Consider the following 22,880-nt stretch of genomic DNA (forward strand, 5'->3'; position numbering starts at 1 on the left):
GGGTGAGCTACTTTAAAATATAACTTTAAAACAGGAAACATATCCAATACATTTATTTGCTTGCTGGAAATAAAGCCAGTTTGCAACTTCATATATAATCTTTTTTTTTCCTTTCTACTCTGGAGACACTTTATTGTTTTTTAAGTTCAGAATTTTGAAAAAAAGGGAAACAAAAATGTAAGCTGGTAGTTTTTGTTTAGGGGTTTGTTATCTAAAATGGAACACTTAAAATGCTTGTTAAATTGCAGGGGAGAATATACAACCATCCTATCATTTTACTTGGGAATTTTATTGATGAAAGCATACCCTTTCGTCAGTGGATTGTGTTTTAATTTTAAGAATTGTGCCATTGGGGCAGTTAGGTGGTTCAGTGGATAGAAAGCCAGGCCATGGGAGGTCTTGGGTTCAAATTTGACCTGGGACACTTCCTAGCTGGATGAACCCTGGGCAAGTCACTTAACCCCCATTGTCCAGCCCTTACCACTCTTCTACCTTGGAACCGATATCTAAGACAGAAAGTAAGGGTTAAAAAAGCTAAACAGAGCAATTAAGACTGAACCACTATGGAACGTCCCCAAATTAAATATTCCCACTCTTTAAAAGCCCTTTGTACTCTGCCTGGAGGTTTTATTAGACAAGTGCAGCACTACTCTGTTAAACAAGTAAGAATCACGAGACGTGATTGCATAGCTTGGTTTTGGATTTTAATTTTCCTATCTCCTTTTCTCTTCCTGGTCTGAGATGGCTGAGTTTTAAACGTGGTTTTTCTTTGGGGAAAGAGATGAACGGGATGGGAATGGAGAAGGGGAATCTTATTCTAGGGTGGCCTGGGAGGAAATCTTCAGTGGTTCTTGTGTCACTAGTTAGGGATGGGTGTTTTTTTTTGGTTCTTCCCTCTTCCCCGCACCCTCCGGCCCCCGTTCTGAGAAGCTTCCTGAATTCCCCAGGCATTTCCTCATTGCCAACCCTCTCCTCCACGCATTCCACTGCTCACTTTGGCAGGCGCTGGGGAATTTCATTCCCACCTGTGCTTTCTTCCCCTCGGTGCACCTGAAGTTCTCTCTCCTTTCTCAACCCCTGCAGGAGTTCGGGTGGGATTGCCACAGTGTGGTCTGGGGAGGGAGAGAGGGCGAGGGGAAAGGGGTATCTACCTGGTCCCGACCTCTGGTTCCCCTCACTAGGCAAAGGACTTGTGCAACCGGCCCAGCAGCTGCCCAAGCCCTTCCAGCCTGATCATCACATGACTGGGAGGGCGGCGGGAGCCGGGCCGGAGCAGCAGCAGCAGTAGCAGCTCCTTAGGCTCAGCCTGTGGGTTTAGTTCCGCGCCCGGAGGAAGAGAGAGAAGGGGGCGGAGGGAAGAGAACCTGCCGCCACCGCTCCTGACCCCCTCCCCCCAGCTTCAGCCGGTTCCCAGCCTCGCTCCAAGTAGCTCCATTGCGGAAGTGGACCAGGAGGTGGCGGCGGCGGCGGCTGCGCTGCCCCCGGGAGCCCGTGGCTGGGGCTCGGCCTCTTTCCCCGCTCCTTCTTCAATAGCAACAAATAGCCCCGAGCCCGTGCTTGCAGTCCCCGGCTAGGCTAAGGTTGCCTGGCTTCCCCCTTTCTTTTTCCTTTTGGGTCGGCGCAATCGTCGCCTCCGTCCCAGGCTGCATGCTCGTGGCCCCCCCTCTCCCTCTCCTCCTCCTCCCACTCCTCCTCCTCCTGCTGCTGCTGCTGCTGCTGCTGCCGCCGCCGCCGCCGCTCTCCCCGCAGCCGGCCGCGGGAGCAGTAACATGCTCACTCGCGTGAAATCTGCGGTGGCCAATTTCATGGGCGGCATCATGGCTGGTGGCTCGGGCTTGGAGCACAGCGGAGGCTGCGCCGGTGGCAGCGGGGGCGCCGGCTCCGACCTGCCCTTGCGCTTCCCCTACGGACGGCCGGAGTTTCTGGGGCTGTCTCAGGACGAAGTCGAATGCAGCGCTGACCACATCTCCCGCCCCATCCTCATCCTCAAGGAGACCAAGAGGCTGCCCTGGACCACGGGCTACGCAGAGTGAGTGCAGCCGCCGCCGCGCCGAGAGGCGCATCACCTGCCCCCTCCCCCCTTAAAACTTACCCCCCGGTATCCCCTCCTTCCCCTCCTCCTAAACTGTGTGTGGGGCTGCCATGCCTCAGGCCTCCTTGATCAAGCTGATCATTCCCCTCCTCTTCTTCTCTTTCCTCCAAGGACGCTGCGTCTCCATCCCTGAAAATGATGGGGTGGGAGGCAACAGCTGGACCAGGAGGAAGGATCTGGGTTTGGAATGGTAATTGAGGCTGTGAAGTGAAGGGAATTGTTCTTGGGGCCAAAGCGGGGAGCAAACGACTGTTGAAGTTAGGAAGAAGGGAAGGGGGGGTAGTGCATCCTGTCTTCAGTTTCTTGCCTCCGCCGTGGGCTGCTGCGGGTGTCCTCATCTGGGAGGTGGGAGCCTGCGGATGCCAGTCGGGAAGATCGCGCACCTTCGAGCTGGGAGAGTTGCTGTACTTTTCCTCCCTCTGTGACTGTTGGCAGATGTCAGGACCGCTTTCCTTGCGCAGCATAGGGAGAGGGGAGAAGTTAATTTCAAGTATGTGATTCTAGCCCCTTGGCCATTCCGTTTTTAATGCCTGGCGGTGGAAAGCTTGGTGGGGGAGGGGGGATTACTGGCTCGGGATATGAATGGTGGGATTTGCCTTTCCCGACGGGGATTAAGGAGAGAGAGATCTAGTGATGGAGCTATTTAATGTTTTCACTCTTTCCCCCACTTTGTTCATGAAGCCGTTTTGACACTTTGGATGCCAGCCCCTACATATTGTTTGTACCTCTGGTCCCCGATACTCTGGAGCTGGGAGATTTGGAAGGTGGAATGAAGGAGACAGGAGGTTCAGGAGTCGGTAACGCCAAGTGCGGGTGCCAGAGGCTGGCATTAGAACTTGTACAGCCTGTGAGACTTCAACTGGCTCCCGGGCCTCCTGCCTTAGCAGGCCATCGCATTAGCTCTCCCCCGGCCCCCTAACCCTTAACCCCTATCCCTCTGACACGATGCTTGGCTGGCACATTCTCTGATTGGGGCTTGGAAGAGCCAATCAGCTCATGGGATGCCAGTGCCAGCTGACTTTTCTGGAGGCTGCCTTGAACTTCCCTCCTCCCCCTCCAATAAGCTAGGATGAATGGAACTGGAAGTGGAGGGGGATGGCCAAGCAGTGTGACCACCTAGGCCCCTTCCTCCTTTAAGCTCCATCCCCATTGCTCTTCCCTCAAATCCAACCAGGAAGACAGATCAGTGCCATGTTATACAGTTTTCCAGCCACCCTGATAATAAATTGCCTCTTTTCCCAAGTGCAGATAGTAAAGGGTCTCTGTCACCTGAAGACAGATTTTAATTTCTTAGATTTTTGAAAGAGAAAAATCAAGGTAGAATATGGTGGGATTTGGGTGGGACAGGGCTAAGGGATGGTTTTAAAAAGGATTGGAAACCCAGCCTAGTCGTAGAAAGGACTCTGGCCTTACAGAGTGTGACTCTCTATTGTAATCTTATAGAACTTGTCTTATCTTGGCCATAAGTCTCTTAACTTCATTTTTATTTATGTGTAAAATGAGAAATTTACCATCCTCATTAGCCCTAGGGCTTAATTAATCCTAATAGTGGTAAGGAAGTTATTTTGAAAACCTTAAAGTGTCAGTGTTATTCATTTGTGTTATTGCTACTAATAAAAAGAAAAAGCGAATTTCCAGGTGGAGCAAAACATTTAAAAGGCATTTAATAAGAGAATAAGATAAAAAAATGTTACTTGAATCATTTTATTTCAGAGCAATCAAAAAATCTGGGCAGCTAAGTAGCTCATTGGATAAAGTGCCCAGCCTGGAGTCAGGAAGACTGCACTCAAATCTGATCTCATTTTAGCCCAGGGTCAAGTCATGTAATCCTGTTTGCCTCAGTTTCCTCATCTGTAAAATAAGCTAGAGAAGGAAATGGCAAAACCACCCCAGTATCTTTGCCAAGAAAAACTCAAAACGCATCAAGAAGAATGGAAAACAACTGAAAAGCAACTCAACAACAACAAAATAGAAAAAAACCTGAGTATTAACCCAAATGAAAGAGTGCTAGACTTATAGTCAGGAAGGACCTAAAATATTCCCAAATCTTACGCTTATTAACTGTGACAACTCATAATCTCTTGGAGCCTTAATTTATTCATCTCTAAAGTGGGAATAACTATTTACAGGTTTTTCATGTGTCTTGGATGCAATAATGGCTATATGAACGCTAGTTACTACTGTTACTTCTCATTTAGATACCCTAAGGTGTGGGGCCCTGAGAGATGAAAGAAGTCTTCACTTGATGCTACCATCCCCTTAAATTGTCCACTGAAACCAAACAGCTATTTCATAGCCAAATTCCCTTTTTTAAAAGTCTATATTTATTGCTTTTATTTATTTCAACCGTTAGCAATCTGACCCTCGTAATTCAACTGAAACTGCTCTCTTAAAAGGCCAGTAGCAATCACTTTACAGATAAATCCAATAATATTTTCTCAGCCTTCATCCTTTTTGACTTCTTGGGAGCATTTGACATTGTTGATTACCTTTTCCTCCTGGATATGTTTCTTCTCTGGGTTTTCATGATGCTACCCTCTTGATTCTCTTCATCCATGCCCCATTCCTTAGCTATGTATATAACTCATGACTCTTGTTTAGACCTCTTTCCCTCTATATGCCCCTCAGCGCACACAGAGATCTCAGTGATCTCATCAGTTCCCATGGGTTTAGTTATTTTATATAAATCTTTTAATCTATCTATCTGTCTATCCATCCATCCATCCATCCATCCATCCATCCATCCCTCTCTCTCTCTTTCTATCATCAGTCCTTTCCTTGTGATGGTTCTGAGTCACCAACTGCCTATTGGACCTTTATTGCATCTTAAGCATCTCAACATCAATATATCCAAAACAGAACTCTCTCTACCCCAAAACTGGGTTAGGGTTCTGAACATAGGAGAACCCTCTATTTCTGTTATCTTCTAACAGACCTTCTCCCTTCCTTCTTATAGAGTCTTGTTCACAGTTTTTCTCTCTACTCCCATCCCTTCCCTATAGAAGATTTCAGCAGATGAGATGATACCCCCTTGAACCCCAGGTTTCCTAGTTCATTGATTTCCTTAACTCCCATGATTGTACCTTGATGCTTCTTTTAGCCACCCCTAGAAATGTCGTAGCTTTCATCTTGCCATTTCTTCTTGTGTCCTCAGCATCTAGCACAGTGGCTGGCACACAGTAGACCCTTGATAAACCTGTGATAATGGATTATTAGATTGATCACTTCTCATACTTGGGCAAACTCCTCACCCTGAATCCTACCCACCATCTAGTTGTATGGGAGGAGTTCTCAGATCTGGGTTGAGTGAATCAACTTCACATTTATATTCTCTCATTTTAACTGGACCTTTCCTCCACAAGGCAGTCTTAGGAGCCTGCCCTAATTGACCTCATGGCCTTCTTCATGTCATAGTCAACCTAAACCTTTTCTTCTTCTTCAGACTTCCCACTTTCTCCTCTTCCTCTTAGCAGAAGAGATCATGACATTCTTGGTGACTTTTCAGATTACTGCAGGTTTTAATATTTCATTTAGAGGCAGGTAGTTGGAAGTGGAATAGTGGATAAAGGGGCTGGACTTGGAGTTAGGAAGACCTGAGTTCAAATGCAGCCTCAGACGTTTACTGGCTCTGTGACCCTGGGCAAGTCACATAACCTTTGTTGGACTCAGCTTCTTCACTTATAAAAATGAGGTTTAGGTTTATTATGAAGATCAAATGAGAATTTTTTTGTAAAAGCACTTTGCAAACCATAAAGCTCATACTTCAAAGGAATGTCACTTGTGGGCTTAGCAAAAAAACAAACATTTTATTTCTACCCTTACTGTTAGGCAATGGGAGTTAAGTGACTTGCCCAGGGTCACACACCTGGGAAGTGTCTGAGGTCCAATTTGAACCTAGTAGCTCCTGTCTCCAGGCCAGAATTTCTACCTACTGAGCCACTAAACTGCCCCCCCCATCCCATTTCTCTTTGTTCTTTCTTTCTAGATGTGTCCTAGAATTAAGTACAAATCCAAGGACAGCCTTGGAACTAAACCAACCCCTGAATTTAACAGTACAGGAAATGGCTACCTGTCTTATTGATTTGGTGTGTGCTGGGTTATTGATGTTCCATACTTTTGGCCGTCCTTCATACCTCTCTTAACCTCTTTTTTTTGTACCCTTGTCTTTCATCCTCTGAGATGAAGGCAGTGTTAGAGCTAAATGTTTATCCTGCAGTTGTATACACAGCAGAACAATTAATCTTTTGGATTTTTTAATTATCTTTTGAATTACTAGAATGCATTTACTATTTCCTAGTACACATAAAGCCAAATCTCAGTTTTGAAAAAGAATTCTATAATTTTAAGGACATAAAGACAAGGACATAAATGATAATTCTTAACTCAAAAGAAATTAAATCCATCCCACCTTCCTTATCCTATTGACTTTCTGAAACCAGCTCTTTACTGGAAGTCTGCCTTGAAAGTTATTTTTTCCTCTCTTATCAGCCACATACATAGGGTCCTTGGCTTATCCTCTATAAAGTTCTGTACTTGCTATTTGGCTGGAAGAATAACTTGGTGAAAATAGAAGCATCAGATGATAGGTTTATTCTTTAAAGTGGTGATATTGCATCAGATGGCCTCTTAGTCATTGCTGCTTACTCAGATGCATGCATTCAGCTGGACTAAGGATCTCGAATCAGACGCTGAATTCAGACAGACACCAGGAATTCCAGTTGTCTTTACTTATATGCGTTTTTTTCCCCTCAGAAAACATAAACTCCTTGAAGGAAGGCACTGTCTTTGAATCTCTATCATCTAGAGTAGTATATTTGTGTGTGTGTATATAAATATATATATACGTATATATATGCATATATATCATATATCATCTAGTATAGTATCTGGCACATTGTAGGCATTTAAAATACTTGTTTTGGTGCTTTTGTATTGATTTTTAAAAATTAAATTCTGTTGTTTTTAATGAACAAAAAATTATTTTCTCTCCCGCTAACCTAGCCATTATGTCCCATTGGGAGAGGGGAAAGAAAAAACTCCTGCAACAAATATGCAATCAGGCAAAACCTTCCTGCATTGATCATAATCAAAAATCTCTCTCTCTGTCTCTCTCTCTGTCTCTCTCTCTGTCTCTCTCTCTCTCTCTGTCTCTCTCTCTCTCTCTCTCTGTCTCTCTCTCTCTCTCTCTCTCTCTGTCTCTCTCTCATATCTTCTTTATTTTAGGTCTATCACTGATTCTGGAATGGGAGACATTGTTCCCCTAGAATCATAGTTAATCATTGCATTGATCAGAATTTCTAAGTTCAAGAAATACTTAATTGACTGGCTATAGAATTTTACATCAGTGTGTTAAGAGGATGAGACTCCAATTAGTCCTTATGGGCACCATCTTTTGACTTGACAAACTCCATTAGGTTGCTTGGATGCAAAAAGGCAAGAAAAGAGTTGTCTACCAGAAAGTACAAATAATTATCTGCCCCAGCTCTCCTCCTGAGAGGTGTCCCCCTCTCCAGTTAAGGAAGACTCTAGACTTTGCACCTTGATGTGTAGGGAAGAGAGTTGGTTGGTCCTAAGGCTTCCGTCACTCCTTCCTCTTTCATGTAGCATATGATCATTGTATTACTGATTTAGAACCTAAAAGATCATAGAGACCTGAAAAGCCCTCAGAGGCCATAGAGGCTTATCCCCTCTAGATGAGGAAGTTGGAACTTAAGGAAACCAAGTGACTTGCTAAGAATCACATGTAGTAATAACAGTCTAGTTTTGAACCAAAGTCTTCTTAACTCCAAAGCCAAGTAGACTTCCCTTGGTCTATCAATTTAATTATTTCCCCAAGATGTGTTGAATCCTCTTACCTACTTGTTCAAACTATTTTTCTTCAGTTTGTACTGTGACAAGGATATCACTGATAGATAAATTAAGAATGGATAGGGGAAACCATTTTAACTCCATAAATTTAAATGGGTTTCAGAGATTAAAGTCTTCACAACTCTTAATGACTGCTTCCCCAGAGATGTTTCCATAGCACCACAAAGTGAAATATTATTTAATGTGTGCCTCATTTTAATCTGTGTTACTCACCTCATTTTTGCACAAAGAAAGATAATTTGAATGTTTTTAACATACATAACTGAGCATTGCCAAAGCCTTCATGAATGTTAGCAAAAGAGATCATGTAATGAGTGAATCATTTTTATTCAAACTGGGAATTATAAAAGAAGTCTGAACTTCAGCTACTTGCCTAAAGTGCTTCTACCAGATTTTAAAGGTCTTTCTTACAGTTTAGTAATTTTTATTAGAGCCAAATCTGTTTTTGACTTTTTAAAAACCCTTACCTTCCATCTTAGAATCAAGAAGAGCAGTAAGAGCTAGGTAATTGGGGTTAAGTGACTTGCCCAAGGTCACATAGCTAGGAGGTGTCTGAAGATAGATTTGAACCTAAGACTTCTCATTTCTAGGTCTGGCTTTCAATTAGCCCAGCTGCCCCCTTGTTTTTACTTTGTATCCAGCTATTGCTGAAATTTTCAGTTTCAAAATAATAATAAATAGATGCAGGCTTGTATCATAACTTCAGATCTGGAAGAGACTTACAGAGATCCAGGTCTAGTTGGGTGGTTTTCAAGGAGTATCCTGCAACATGAGTTATGCTAGATGTTTTAGATGTTATATTGCAAATAAAACTTAAAATAATAGGCATCCCTTGCACTTGGGGGTGTTGGGGTTCAAAGTTCCCCTAAGGTCTGGAAAATCTGAGTAATATATTTTGGCCCTCACTTTATATCAGAAAAGAGATCTGAATTATTTTCTTTTATGGGGTGTTTACAGTACCTTATTGTAAAATTGGGGTTAAGTAGTTGGTCATTGGTTATATTTAGGTCCATGTTAAGATGTCTACATGTCTAGCCTTTGCCTGTTGTCTGCTGGTTCTTACATTTAACTTTAAGAAAGACATTGTGCATATCTGTGGTATTAAAAGATAAAATATGTTGATATTATATAATACGCTGCATCTGGTTTATATGTTTCTGAGTTTCTAAACTTTTTCTGTGGTTTGCTGGCCTTCACATGTTTACGGCTTCCACAAAACTCCCCCAAAATTCTTATTTAATTTCTTATGCTGACCCATGATATACCAAAATCATGTTAGGGAAAGTCAAGATGTGGCAGGAATACCTGTAGTTTTATTTAATGTAAATTTTATTTAGTCATCATATTTTGTATGGGAAGTATAGTATTCACATAATAAGCTAAATTTGCCCATTACGTATGTAAACTAATCCCAATCCACCTTGCATGGGACTTAAAAATAAAAAAATACTCTACAAAAACAGATGCTTTGATCCAAAGAAAACTTTACATTCAATTCTTTCATAATATTATGAGCTTAAATATTTGATATGCCAAAATTCCTCATGGGGAAGAACAGTTTTGTACAAAGAAAAGAAAGAAATTTGAGTCTCTGGTCTAATTCAAACTCCTATACTATGCTTGTAAATATCATTTATGATGTCCCTGATGGTCATCTATCTTTGTTTGAAAATTTCAAGTGACAAGAAACTAATGATCTCTCACAAAGCTGCAAGATTGCAAGGATTGGAATGCCAGTAACTAGGGGACTGCTCTGGTCCCCAAAGAAAAGCTGAATTTTCAGAACCTTATCATTATGTGTTTAAGACTTGTTCCTAAAATGAGGCTCTCCAGGATGGAATCTCCCTTCTTGTCTTGGGAGTTTCCATTATCTCAATGACCATTCTGGTAACAGTTTGATTGAATGGAGTCTTGAAACTTTCACTAAAGCTCTTCTCCTTGCTTCATCATGATGTTAAGATTGACCCTGGAACAATTCTGAGGGACTTATGAGAAAGAACACTATCCACATTCAGAGGAAGAACTGTGGGAGCAGAAACACAGAAGAGAAACAACTGCTTGATCACATGGGTCAATGGGGATATGATTGGGGATGTAGACTCTAAATGATCACCCGGGCGCAAATATCAATAATATGGAAATAGGTCTTGATCAATGACACATGTAAAACCCATTGGAATTGCATGTTGGCTATGGGAGGGAGTTGGGGGAAGGGAGGGAAAGAATATGAATCATGTAACCATGGAAAAATATTCTAAATTAATTAAATAAAGTTTTCAAAAAAAAAAAAAGATTGACCTTGGATTCTGGAGAGTGAACCCTGATAGGGTCTACCCAACTACAGAAGATCTAAATGACTGATCCCTTCTATTTGTCTTTAAAATCAGGCTTGCCAAGTTCAGAGAGGTTCAGCATGATAAAGTTGGCTGGTGGGCCATTGGCCATTGACTTTGCTAAGGTGTATAGAGGGGTTAGTTGATAGTGAGAGTGCCTAATCCCATTCAATTCAATTCATCACACATTTACATCTTCCCCTTTACACAGATATCATCACCATTATTGTAAATAAACATTAAGCCTATACTATGTGACACACTCTACACAAAAAGTGGCAAAAGACAATCCCTGCCATCAGGGAGTTTACAATCTAAGGAAAGAGACATACAAACAAATCTATATCAAGAAAGCCATATATATCATAAATAAGGAGTAGTTAACAAAGAAGGCACAATTTTTTCCTGTTTTACTTTAGAAAGCCCAAGTTTGTACCATCCATTATTTCTTTCTGTAGTCTCATTCCTCGTATGCTGAGAGCCTGGAAAGACCATCCCAGTTAATTGAATTTTCTTAACTCGTTTTTCACATGACTGAGTTTCCCAAAAGCCCCAAATAATGAAAAGGAAAAATAGTAGATGCTCCTTTTTTTTTTTTTAATAATTCTTCATAGTAAGTGGGAGGGAGTTATTTATATCAACAAGAATTTAAAACTCACTTGCTACTTAACATGTAATGAGTCAGGTGAATTCATTCTCTAGAAGAATCTTTATTTTAAAACTAAGGTTAGAATTGAAAGAACTGTATAATTACATTTGACATGATAATGTGATACTAGTTCTGGTTAAGTGATAAACTTAAAATATTTTTGGCTGGATTCAATAGTACCTAAAAACACCATTATCGAGTATTTTTCTTTGCTGGGCTTATTAATAAATGCATGTTGATAGAACGACTTACAGAAGGTACAGGTATTGACCACTGTAAAAAGCTTAGCATGGGAGAGTAAAAAAAAGGGGGGGACCAGATTTGGGGTTAGAGAACCTGAGTTGAAAAAAGAAAGGCAGATCAACCTTGTCCTTGAATTCTTGTACATCATAATAGGATTATGAAGTAGTGTGTGCTCAGTAATATGAATTGTGGCTATTTTGGGCTTTCTGGTTTAGCTAATTCCGTCCTTGTATAATTTATGTTCATTAGCTTTCTTTGTTAATGCTGCTCTGGCTGAGTTTCCCAGATACATGAAGGATATATAGATATTTACTAGACAGGAAAGGCAGTAAGGTGGTAGGAGAGAGCTGGATTCCAAACCTGTCTCCCCAGGCAAATCATTGCCTCTCTCAGTGCCCTAGGCAACTCTCTAAGACTTTTGAGTGTTAGAGAAGTGGCTAGTGTTTCATTAGTATTTAGTCAGTTAATAAGTGTTTATTTAAGTGCCTACTATGTACCAGTAGTAGTAGAGGAATTTTTGATTTAATGAGGAAGACACACAGGATAAATAAAAAGTAACCCACAGAAGGAGGAATTCATGAGGGCAAGGAGTGTCCTTATCTGCAGGTAATCAATACATGGGGAAATCCCAGGTTGTCTCCTTCCCCTTCATAATGAATTCAAAGTCCCTGTTTGCCTGTGTTCTCTTATGACTTTTATCGTTGTCCTTCATGAAGTCTTAGCCTACTTAGCAGATTTGTAGATAGCCTGAGGTTAAAAAGAATTAATGTTTTTGTAATTAAATTAATTAAATAATTACATAATTATAAGCAATTGCCTCTTTAAAAAAAAGATGGATGTAGTCTGGAATGATAAATAGGAAATACTGTAGGAATAGAGGTAGGTCCCAGGTTTGTATGAATAATGGAATGATGGATTCTTAAGAGATTGCATTATTTGAATCCACACTTCATATTTCTATTGGACTGGAACAGATGACCATGTTTTACTTTGAATAGTAAAAAGTCAAATACTTGGGACCACTTCAGGGAATTCATTATTCACACCAAGAATGTTTCCACAGTAAACATAATCATATTAAAAATAAAGACATCCAAAACCACACAATTATTTCAGTAGATTTTTTGGCAAATCTATTTGCAAGTATTTTGTGCATTTTGTAGTTATTTGAAATGAGATTTTGCTTTCCAATATTGCCTTTTGGATTTTGTTATTGTATAGAAATGTTGATTTTATATTGCATAGAAATGTATTGTATTGTATGCAAATACTGTGGATTTATTTTGTAGCCTGCAACTTTACTGAAACTGTTGCCTCAGTTTGTTTGTTTTGGGGGGGGGAGTGTTGTCTGCTGTTTTATATGTAAATCATCATGCTATCAGCAAATACTTATAACTCCTTTTGGCTTTACTTCCTTATAGGTTTTGCTAACATTTTTAGATTGTATCAAATAAAAGCAGGGAAAAGGTTTTGAGTATCTTCTGGAAGTTCTTAATTTTCTACTCTTTGGTCAGTTTGTATGTTGGATATCTTGTTTTACCTCTTATGTTCTTTTGAGGAAATTATTAAAATTCTTACTTTTACTGAATTCACTCTCTCCAGAACCTCTGTTTTAAGGAGAATGTCCCAGATGAACTTTGTCTCTGTTTCTCACTAGACTCTAATCTGGACTCCTCTACCATATCTCAGGCTCCATTTTATCCTGGAAGACCATATCTGCACTAGAATTCATGTCTCAAAAGTACCCTGAGCCCTTTCTACTCCTTCTGACTAACTCTCCTCCTAGGACCTTGCTTTAAGGAGAACACCCAAGCCAGCTTTCTTTCTATTTATCCCCAAGCTATGATCCAGACTCTTTCCTAATAATCCTTCCTAACCATCTTTCCTTACTGGAATATAAGAATATAAGTTTCCTGAGGGCAGGAACTTTCTTTTGGATTGTTTTTGAATTCCCAGAATTGACAAATGTTTGTTGAGTACTGTAGAATCTTTGATGTTTAGGTTATTTCTTATAAGGTATAGAATTTGAGGTGCCAACCAGCTCCTTGGTTCTTTGGAATAAAACATTCTAATTTTTCTTTTCATTGCTTCTAAACAAGAAGAAAGCCTACTGTATGCAGTTTATTCTCCATGGAATTTGAAGGTTTGTTGTTGTTGTTTTTTTTAACCTGACTGTAATTTTTTTTTCCTTTGTTGTAGCTTTGAGATTTGATTAAAGTGTTTCTTGGTGAATTAAACATCATGTTCCTTTCTGTTGCCAATTTGTGGATTCTTGTGAGCTGTACTTAGAGGATCAGAGATTTTTTAAGAATGGAAAGGAACTCCGATGTCGCCAAATCGAGCCTTTTCATTTTATAAGACCCAAATTCCCTAGGATAGCTTTGTTTCTTTTGAGGAACAGTTAATCTCTTTCAAAGGAGGGAAGGAGGATGCGTTTGGACCTGCCCTGTGTTTTAAGGGAGCCTACTGATATTAGTACTTTTATGATCAGGTTTCAAATCTAGATAGCTGTTGACTCCAAACCCATCATTCTTTGCACTATATCAAGCTGACCTCCCTTTCTGATCTGCTTGTACTATTTCTACACTGTGAAAAACAGTGAAAAAATAGGATTTATTGAAGCATAATATTAAGTTTTTCTTTTTCATGATCTTTTTCTGGACGACTTATCTTGAATTATCTTATCCTATCATTAAGTTCAACATCGGTTTCTAGAGCTATTTTGTTCTTCCAATCTATTGTTTTGTTTTTTAATTCCAGTCTGTTTTTTTTTTCTTTCACACCCTGCATTTTTGCATTCCAACTCTGGTGTTCTCTTTTCTCCCCTCCCCCCACCCCCAAGGAATCTACTATTCAATGAGTGTTTCTGTCTTCTTTTAAACATTTTGTGGTCTCTGGCTAAATATTCTGATTTCTTCATTAAGATTTCTATTTTCTGACTTTATTTCTCTACTATTTCTTTTAACTGTCTGATTATTCATTCTAACTATTCTTGAGATTCTTGGGATTGCTTTATCATTTCAGGGAGCCTTACAGAACTTGTCATACTATTTTTATCTTCCTTTATGTAAAGATTCATTTAGATCTGGGGTTTTTAACTTTTATGTATCATGGACCCCCTGTCGACCCCTTCTTGGAATGCTTTTAAATGCATTCTAGAATATACATAGGACTATAAAGAAAATAAATCATATTGAAATACAGTTATCAAAATATATATATTTTTAAAAACCCTTAACCTTTCCTCTTGGAGTCAATACTGTGTATATATATTTATACATATGTATATTTGTATAGAGAGAGAGAGGAGAGAAGGGAGAGAAGGGGAGAGAGAGAGAAAAAAGAGAGAGGGGAAGAGAGAAAAGAGAGAGACAGAGACAGAGAGAGAACACCTAGTAATTAGCACAGTTCCTGAACCATAGTAGTTGCTTAATGAATGTTTATTGACTGACTTCTAATAATTTTTAAAAATTTTTTTTTTAAACCCTTACCTTCCGTCTTGGAGTCAATACTGTGTATTGGCTCCAAGGCAGAAGAGTGGTAAGGGCTAGGCAATGGGGGTCAAGTGACTTGCCCAGGGTCACACAGCTGGTAAGTGTCTGAGACCAGATTTGAACCTAGGACCTCCTGTCTCTGGGCCTGGCTCTCAATCCACTGAGCTACCCAGCTGCCCCCTATCAAAATATTTTTAAATAGTTCATGACTCCAGAGAAAGAACCATTAGAGTTGGTTGATTGTGGATCAAAGCATACTCTTTCACACCAGCGTATTTATGGTTTTATTTTGAAGTATTGGTTTTGAATGAGTGCACTCTTACAACAGTGACCAATTTGGAAGTTTTTTGCATTATAATAAAAATAAATTAAAAAATTTTTGCATTATAATAAAAAATTAAATTAAATTTAAAAACTAGCCAATACACATACAAATAATTCATAAATCCCAGGTTAAGAACCCTTGGCTTAAAAGACTTTCTTCCCTCCCCCCCCCCATATCTTTGTTCATTTCTCCTCCCTAGTCAATTAAACTTTATCAATTGCTGTTACTTTTTTTGCATGATGTTCTTGCTAAAACCTTCCTTCATTCTGTTAGTCTCTTTGCTCAATGGTGCCCCTCTCCCTGCACCTACCATCTGTTCTCTGTTTTCTCAGACTGTCAAGGCTGGACAGGATCTCTTGTTTCCAAGATGTGAGGATGACCATTTGGGATGTTACTGCAGGAATACTCTAAGGGGCAAGAGTCTTTAGATCTTTAGATCTTTATTTATCCCTTTCTCTTGGACTCCTATCTGCCTTGGTGGCTCTGGGGTCTGTCACCCCCCAGGACATTGCAGAGAAGCATGTTCTTTGCCTTTGCCCTTAGGTTTCTAAACTTAACTCTTTCTCGGTTCTTCCTCTGGCTCTATGAGTTTTGGAGTATTGAAATGTACTCATTGCTCCTTCTGTACAGTCACCCTTCCTGTCCTGGGTTTGGTCTGGTCAGGGAGCTTCTGGGTACTAGTAGGAGACGGACCAGACAACATCAGGAGATGAACATCAAAATTCCCTATCTAAAAATTGGGGTTGACATTTGGAAAACTAGGGCATGGTTGCCCCTCTCAACTATGAATGTGGCTTTGTATGAGCATGTAATTTATGAGTGGTATAAAATGTTGCAACTCAGACTGGTGGCTCAGTTTTATTTCTATAAGAATTACCCTTGGTGGCTTCTTTCACTTTCCTCCTTCAGTTTCCCCTGCTGACTTTTCAGTATTTGAGGACTTTTTTCTTGTAATGTTTGAGTTGTGTTTTTTCTTGGCTCCCTTGCCTCTGTTCCCCTTCCCAGGTTCCCCTCAATTCATTTTAATGAATCCAAATCAGTTCTGTTAAGTCTCCTTTGCAAAATACTTAAAAATAGTGTTCTTGAGTACATTTAATTTTTTTCTCTTAAAAAATTAACAGACTGGTCTCTATATCTGAATGATCAGAAATTGAATTGATTTTTTTTTTAAATGGGAGTCAAGGAAACAGGCAGTCAAGATCCAATTTAAATTAATGAGACTTTAACTCAAACTTTAAAAGCTGTTGAATTGTTTGACAGAATGTATTTAGCACCAGGAGGCTGAAAATCGTGCATGAAGCACTGGAGAGCATTTTATAGAAGGGACACAGCATGATACACAGTGAAAAGAGCATTTATTATGGAGTCACAGTTTGAATCCTAGACCTGTTACTGTCAGGGTGAGTCACCTAACCTCCCTCTTACTCAGTTTTCTCATCTGTAAGATGATTTTGAATTGGATGATTTCTGAGGAGTATTCTAATTCTGAATTCTAATGTCCCTTCTTCCTTTTTTTAAATATTACATCAAGTACACACACGAACATACCAATATATTTAAATGATCCTCAAGCTGGTTGTATAGCTATATTTCATTGCTTTTGAGTATGGCATCCATCATTGCTGCACATAAAGATGGCAGACCTAATGGAACCCTCTTGACTTGGCTGCCTTATTAGCTCAGGGACATGTGCAAATAGCAGAAATCCATTTTTTGCTAAGTTGGGAAGGTCAGAATAGCTCATTATGATCTCAATTTCCTGAAAGGGCATTACAAATAGATAATGGAATTATAAAGAGAAATGGCATTTCTATATAGCTTAATGTCTCCCCATATGATAAAATAGAGTGAAGAAAAATGTCTTCATTGATATGGAAAATGATTAGAAACATATGGTATAATTAGGTTTCTACATTTAATCAGACTACCGTGGAGTTACATATATACTTCAGGCTTAAAAATAAAAAAAAAAAGACAATCAGGTTAGGTTTAGAATACACATCTGGAAGAACAAAGGAAATACATGCCCAATAGGCAATGCATTTTTATAGCTTCATGACCATGAATGAATCATAAAAGGATGTGGGGGTGGGGATAATAAGAGTGAGAACTCTTAACTGGAAGCTTTTATAAGAAATAAAGGAAATGAGCTATTGAATTGCTGCCGGTTGTAGTTTAGATTTTGAAGAACCAATCACAAATGCTTGTGGATGAGAATCTCTTATTGGTGGTTTGAAAAGAGCCCAGAACTTGTGGGAAAGATGCTCTCCGCATCCAGAGAAAGAACTGTGGGAGTAGAAACACAGAAGAAAAACATATAATTGATCACAAGGGTCGATGGGGATATGATTGGGGATGTAGACTCTAAGGGATCACCCTAGTACAAATGTTGATAATATGGAAATATGTCTTGATCAATGACACATGTAAAACCCAGTGGAATTGCTTGTTGGCTACAGAGGAGGGTAGGAGGAGGGGAGGGAGAGAACATGATTTGTAGAACCATGGAAAAATATTCTAAATGAATTAATTCAATAAGTAAACTCAATTTTTTTCAATAAATAAATAAACAAATTGAATCAGTTCAAAAGAAAAAGAAAAGAGCCCAGAAATCTAGGCTAGTTTACAGACAAGGAGCTAGACTGGATGACCTTTGCCATCAGTTTCCCTCGCTGTAGAAAACATCCTGGAGTGAGGAGATTGCATGGAGCACTCCCCTTTGGTAACCTTCATACCACTTTGGGTACTAGTTGGCTGGAGGTATTCCATGTGGGAGGAGGAAGTATAATTGGGGTAAATCTAAAGTTCCTGTATTTAAGTTTAATTAGATTCACAAGTATAGGATGGGGTCAGACCGGCCACTTCAATATTAAGTCAGCATTGTGAGCTAGCTGGCTGCTGAAAAAGGCTAAGCTCTCAGGCAATACTGATGGAATGTCCTGAATGACTGGTGGGATGGTTTTCCCATTGGACTGCCTTGAGCATTGCACACCTGGAGTCTTCAGATTTGGACATCTTGTGATTTGTCTTTGCCCTTCTGCCCCCGTTGTATACCATTTGGCCTTTCTGATACATTTTGCTACCATCTGTGTGTGTGTATTTTTCTTTCTTAGATTAAAATGTGCATGTTGGCTTTCCGTTAACCTATTTAGTTCCAAGCCCAATGGGTCTTTTACATCAGTGAAAAATACTAAATATTTTTCATGTTGAAAGAGATTTCCATTAGCAGTGGTTTAATTACACTCATGCTGAGAACGTTATTTGCAAGGGACATTGTGACCTTGGGCAGTATTTTATCTTCTAGACTTCCAGGATTTCCTACCTGGCGATTAAGAACATTTAAATGTGGTTTTAGAAGTCTGTTATCCCTTCAGTAGGAAGTTGGGATCAAGTATTAGCCAGGATTTTGGACAACACATTGCGAATAAAGATGAATAATCTACCTGGGAGGAAGATTAGCTGAAATAGAATGTTTTCATTTTCTAGCAATGTGGTCATATTTTGGGGAGGCAGAAGCAACAACCTTATAGGTTGAAGTTTTTCTATTTTGAGAAATTTTAGGAAAATATTCTTAATTTTAAAAAATGAAACTGTAGGAAATTTGCTTTATGTACAACTGATATTAAAAAGGCATTGTGGTATATTGCATGAACCGAAAGCAAGACGTGGAGTCAGGAAGACCTGACTTTAAAGTCCTTTGTCTAACACATACTAGACTGTGTGACTCTAAGCAAGTCACTCAACTTTTTTCTTAGTTTTCTGGGAAACTCTTTTAAGTTTCAAGGAAGGTGCCAATGCCAAAGGGTTTTCTGTCTTCTGGAGTCACAGGGTTATACCAACAGGCATTTGTTAAACTCCTACTATGTGCCAGGCACTGCATATTTCCCCACCTCTTCCCACACATATATTTGTCTTCTTAAAAAAAAAAATGAGCCATTGATAAAACTCTTACAAAATAAATTAAAAGATCCAACATTTGATGACTTAAATCATGAAATGGCATTAAAAAAAGATTCAAAACAAAACAAAACAATGTGTAGAGGGGAGGAGGTAGGTAACCAAGTTGAATATAAGATCCTGTAAATAACTTTTTACATCAGTTATATGATTATGGCCCCAATACTGAGCTTTAAAGTTATTCATAAAGCTTTCTGTTATGTTTAAGAAGCATTTGGATGGGGAATTCCCCCACTTTCATCTCAATACACATGATTCCTTGGTCATAGCCAGCCAATAAATATTTATTAATCTCCTGCTATATGCTAGATACTGTGCTATATACTGGAAATGGGGGACAAAAGGTGAAAACAGTACTTTCTCTCAAGGAGCTTACAGATATGGGTCCCATATTACTATCTACTGGAAATTTTGAACCAGATTTTCCAAAGGTGACATAATATATGCAAAATAAAACATCTCTCTTGCCCAAATTCTCCCCTCTTCTCAACTTACTGATTATTAAGGGTACTATTATCCTTAATAATTAATTCAGTTAATTATTTCAAACAAAAACTCTTGAATGCTGATCTCTGAATAATGTTCCTAGATAGTTGTGTACTCTTTTAAAAAATAGCCTCATTTTTATTTTTAAAAATTTCCTTCCAGAATTGAAATTAGCATGGTAAATGAACTATGGGATAGTCCTGGGTTCAAATTTGACCTGAGTCTCATCCCTAGCTGTGTGACTCTGGGAAAGTAATTTAATTTCAATTGCCTAACACTTACCACTCTTGGAATCAATAGAGTACCAAAATTTTTTTAAGTTTATTTGTTTAATTAGTTAATTTAGAATATTTTTCCATAGCTACATGAATCATGTTTTTTCCCCTCCCCTCCTGTAGCCACTGAGCAATTCCACTAGGTTTTACATGTGTCATTGATCAAGACCTATTTCCATATTATTAGTATTTACATAGAGTATCAATTCTAAGAGTTAAAAAAAATAAACTCCAATATAATTATAATATGAACCTTTTACTTGGTGGAAAATCTCCATCTTGGAGCTACATGGAAAAACCAGACTTACTGAGTTTACAAATAAACAAATTAATTTGTGGTTGTTTAGAATCCTCTAAGTCAAATAAAGAAAAGTCTATTCTAGCTAAAGTCTTTGATGATGCTTAGATAACTAGATGGCCATGCTAGTTAGTTATGGTTCCACTCAACAAAGTGATGATTTCAAGCATTTGTCTACAAATATATATTTCTGTGGTTTTTATTTTTGCTTAATCTAGGTGAAGTTTGTGATGATTCTAGGAAACCTTGAGATTTTGTTGTTGTTGTTTTTTTTCCATGTAGGATGTCTTATGAGGTAAGTGACTATTTTCTACTAGGTATGAGACAGGATGGAATGGAGGGGAAGAGGAAGGGAAATGACCAGACATCCAAAAGGACTGATATTTCATATTCAAGCATTCCAAAGTAAAAGGACTATTTCATATTGTTACAGTTAGTTCATTATTGGGTGGGGACAGAGTTCTCCTACCCCCTTTAACAGCTGTTCTGCCCATCTGGTGCAGAGCCAATAACCTATTTGGTTTTGCTGAGAAATTTGATATAGGGAGCAATTTGTGCTCTTGATGTCATTTTAATCAATACCTTGAACTTATATGGTGCTTGTTTTGCAGGGATAAAAATATCTTGCAGACAGGGTCATGTCTTCAACATCTCTGATGTGAGAAGAAAGCTCTTTAATGTGCTGATGTATTGGATGTTGCAAGAATGAGTTTTCCTAAAGTAGAAAACAGATCTGACCCTGTCACTCCTATCTTCCCTCTTCACAATCTTCAAGGCTGACTTTTGCCACTGGATTAGACTGTAGCATCTTCAAAGGGCCTTTTTAGGCTTTCCATGATCTGGTGTTACTCATCTTTCCTTGCTTAATTTAGATTATTCTTCCATATCTTCTTTCCCATTCAGACTGATTCATTAATTATACCCTGTTTAGTAAAAATTGATGGCATTTCTTTTTTTTCCACTTTTTTTTAAATTTGGAAATTTTTATTTAATTAATTAATTTAAAATATTTTTCCATGGTTACAAGATTCATGTTCTTTTCTTCTCCTCCTCCCACCCCTTTCTCGTAGCAACACACAATTCCACTGGGTTTTACATGTGTCATTGATCAAGACCTATTTCCATATTATTGATGTTTGCACTTGGGTAATCATTTAGAATCTGCACCCCCAATCCTATCCCCATCAACCCATGTTGTTTTTCTTCTGTGTTTCTACTCCCACAGTTCTTTGATGGCATTCCTTGAACTGAATACCTGTAGTAAGATATCTAAGATATTGGGGAAACAATATCAAGAGCTGGGGTTCTTAGCCAGGATCCACAAATGGATTTTGAGAATTGCATTTCAGAGTGATTGGTTTCCTTTGTTATCCTCTATATTTTGTTTTTATACATTTTTTAAAAATATGATTCCAAGAAGGGGTGCATGGGGTTTCACCAGACTGACTGCTAGAGGGTTCTAGGATAAAAAAAGGTCAAGAACCCCTGACCTAAGAGGAGTTACTTTATTAAAAACATAATTAATTTTGCTTCTCAAAGGTGTTTAGTATACCTTGAAGGCTTTTACTGGTAAGTAGCTTAGTTGGGCATTTGGGGCTCTGCCCATAAAGCACACCTCCTTAATGAGCTTGTGCTCCTGCCTCATTTAGAAGATTGAGTGCACCATCTAGCACATAATTCCTGCATCTGTGCTCTCTTCCCTGTTGTCTGCCAGCCTTGGGACATCCCTCTCTAGACCAAGAAGAATTGGATCCCTGTGACAAATGGAGGGATCAAGAAAACTTCTTTTAAAAGCATTTTTTGTTGTTAGAACTTTTTTTTGGTAAGTGAATATCTTATAAAAAAACAGAACCCCAGATCATCTACCCAAATAAACAAGTGATAAACCATATGTTTTTCTTCTGGATTTCTATTCTAGCAGTTCTTTCTCTAGAGGTGGATAGCTTTACTTTTTTGTTGTTAGGACTTTAACATCGATCTGCCTACTTAAGTTTCATTTTTAAAAGGCATGCACTGAAAGCATCATAGTATAATGTATATTATCCATAGTATAATACGTGGTGCAGAGGACCATAGGATAAGGAAGATCTGGGTTCTGGTCTTATATCTGACACAAATCACCTTACTTTGCAGTGCCCCAGGCAGTTCTTTGACTGTTTCCAGACTGACTTTCTCCCTTTCCCCCCATGGGTCTGGTAGGAGGTGGGCGTACCTGGGGACTAGAAGAGTATATTGGGCATTCAAGTAGAAGTTCCAGTTTGAAACCAGGCTAGAAGTCAGAGAAACCAGGTGAACCAGCGGTTTGGATCACGAACACAGTATGTACACAATTTGTCATCTCTAACAATGGCGGGTTGTGTATGTGTGTGTGTGGGGGGGGGGGGGATATTTGGCTCCCATCCTCCTTGCTTCTCTGTGAGGACTTTGGCTGTGACTTCATAGCAACAGATTGCTATTTCCAAAAGTTAATAATTGGGTTATTTGGGGGCCTACATTTGCCATGAGGTTTGGAAATTGATCATATCACCAAAACAAGATATTTATGCATCTTTATTTACTGAAATAATTTCCATATTGTGGATAGTTATCATAAAAAACACATTTTTCTTGGAGCCTTTCTGTTTTGATATGAGTCATTTCTAGATGTGTCTTTCTTCTTCAACCTGGGCTACAAAGGAAAATGGGCAAAACCTACCAATATAGCAGCTGTAGGTAGCTAAATCTGTAGCCTACCCAAATCTCCCTACCCAAAGGAAGGAGGAGCATTTTTTCATATTTTCATTGTGGTCAGGGTTGGTCATTGCAATTATACAAGGCAGCTGGTGGTACAGGGATTGAGTGGTAAGTGTGGAGTTGGGAA

The 22,880-nt window shown here is 39.2% G+C and overlaps 1 protein-coding gene across 2 annotated transcripts in view; it reads left to right on the plus strand.

Moving 5' to 3' along the window:
* The first annotated feature begins 923 nt into the window (after window positions 1-923).
* The window catches only part of PPM1H (protein phosphatase, Mg2+/Mn2+ dependent 1H), a 345,181-nt gene continuing 323,224 nt past the window's right edge, over window positions 924-22,880 (plus strand). Inside the window, exon 1 of one of the 2 annotated variants that reach the window (XM_056797680.1) lies at window positions 924-2,029. In XM_056797680.1, coding sequence (XP_056653658.1) covers window positions 1,770-2,029 — 260 coding nt within the window. In that variant the 5' untranslated portion in view covers window positions 924-1,769. The remainder of the gene's footprint in view (window positions 2,030-22,880) is intronic. The other variant, XM_016425600.2, reaches the window with a different exon arrangement.

Source organism: Monodelphis domestica, chromosome 5, assembly GCF_027887165.1.
Source record: "Monodelphis domestica isolate mMonDom1 chromosome 5, mMonDom1.pri, whole genome shotgun sequence".
NCBI classification, from domain to species: Eukaryota; Metazoa; Chordata; class Mammalia; order Didelphimorphia; family Didelphidae; genus Monodelphis; species Monodelphis domestica.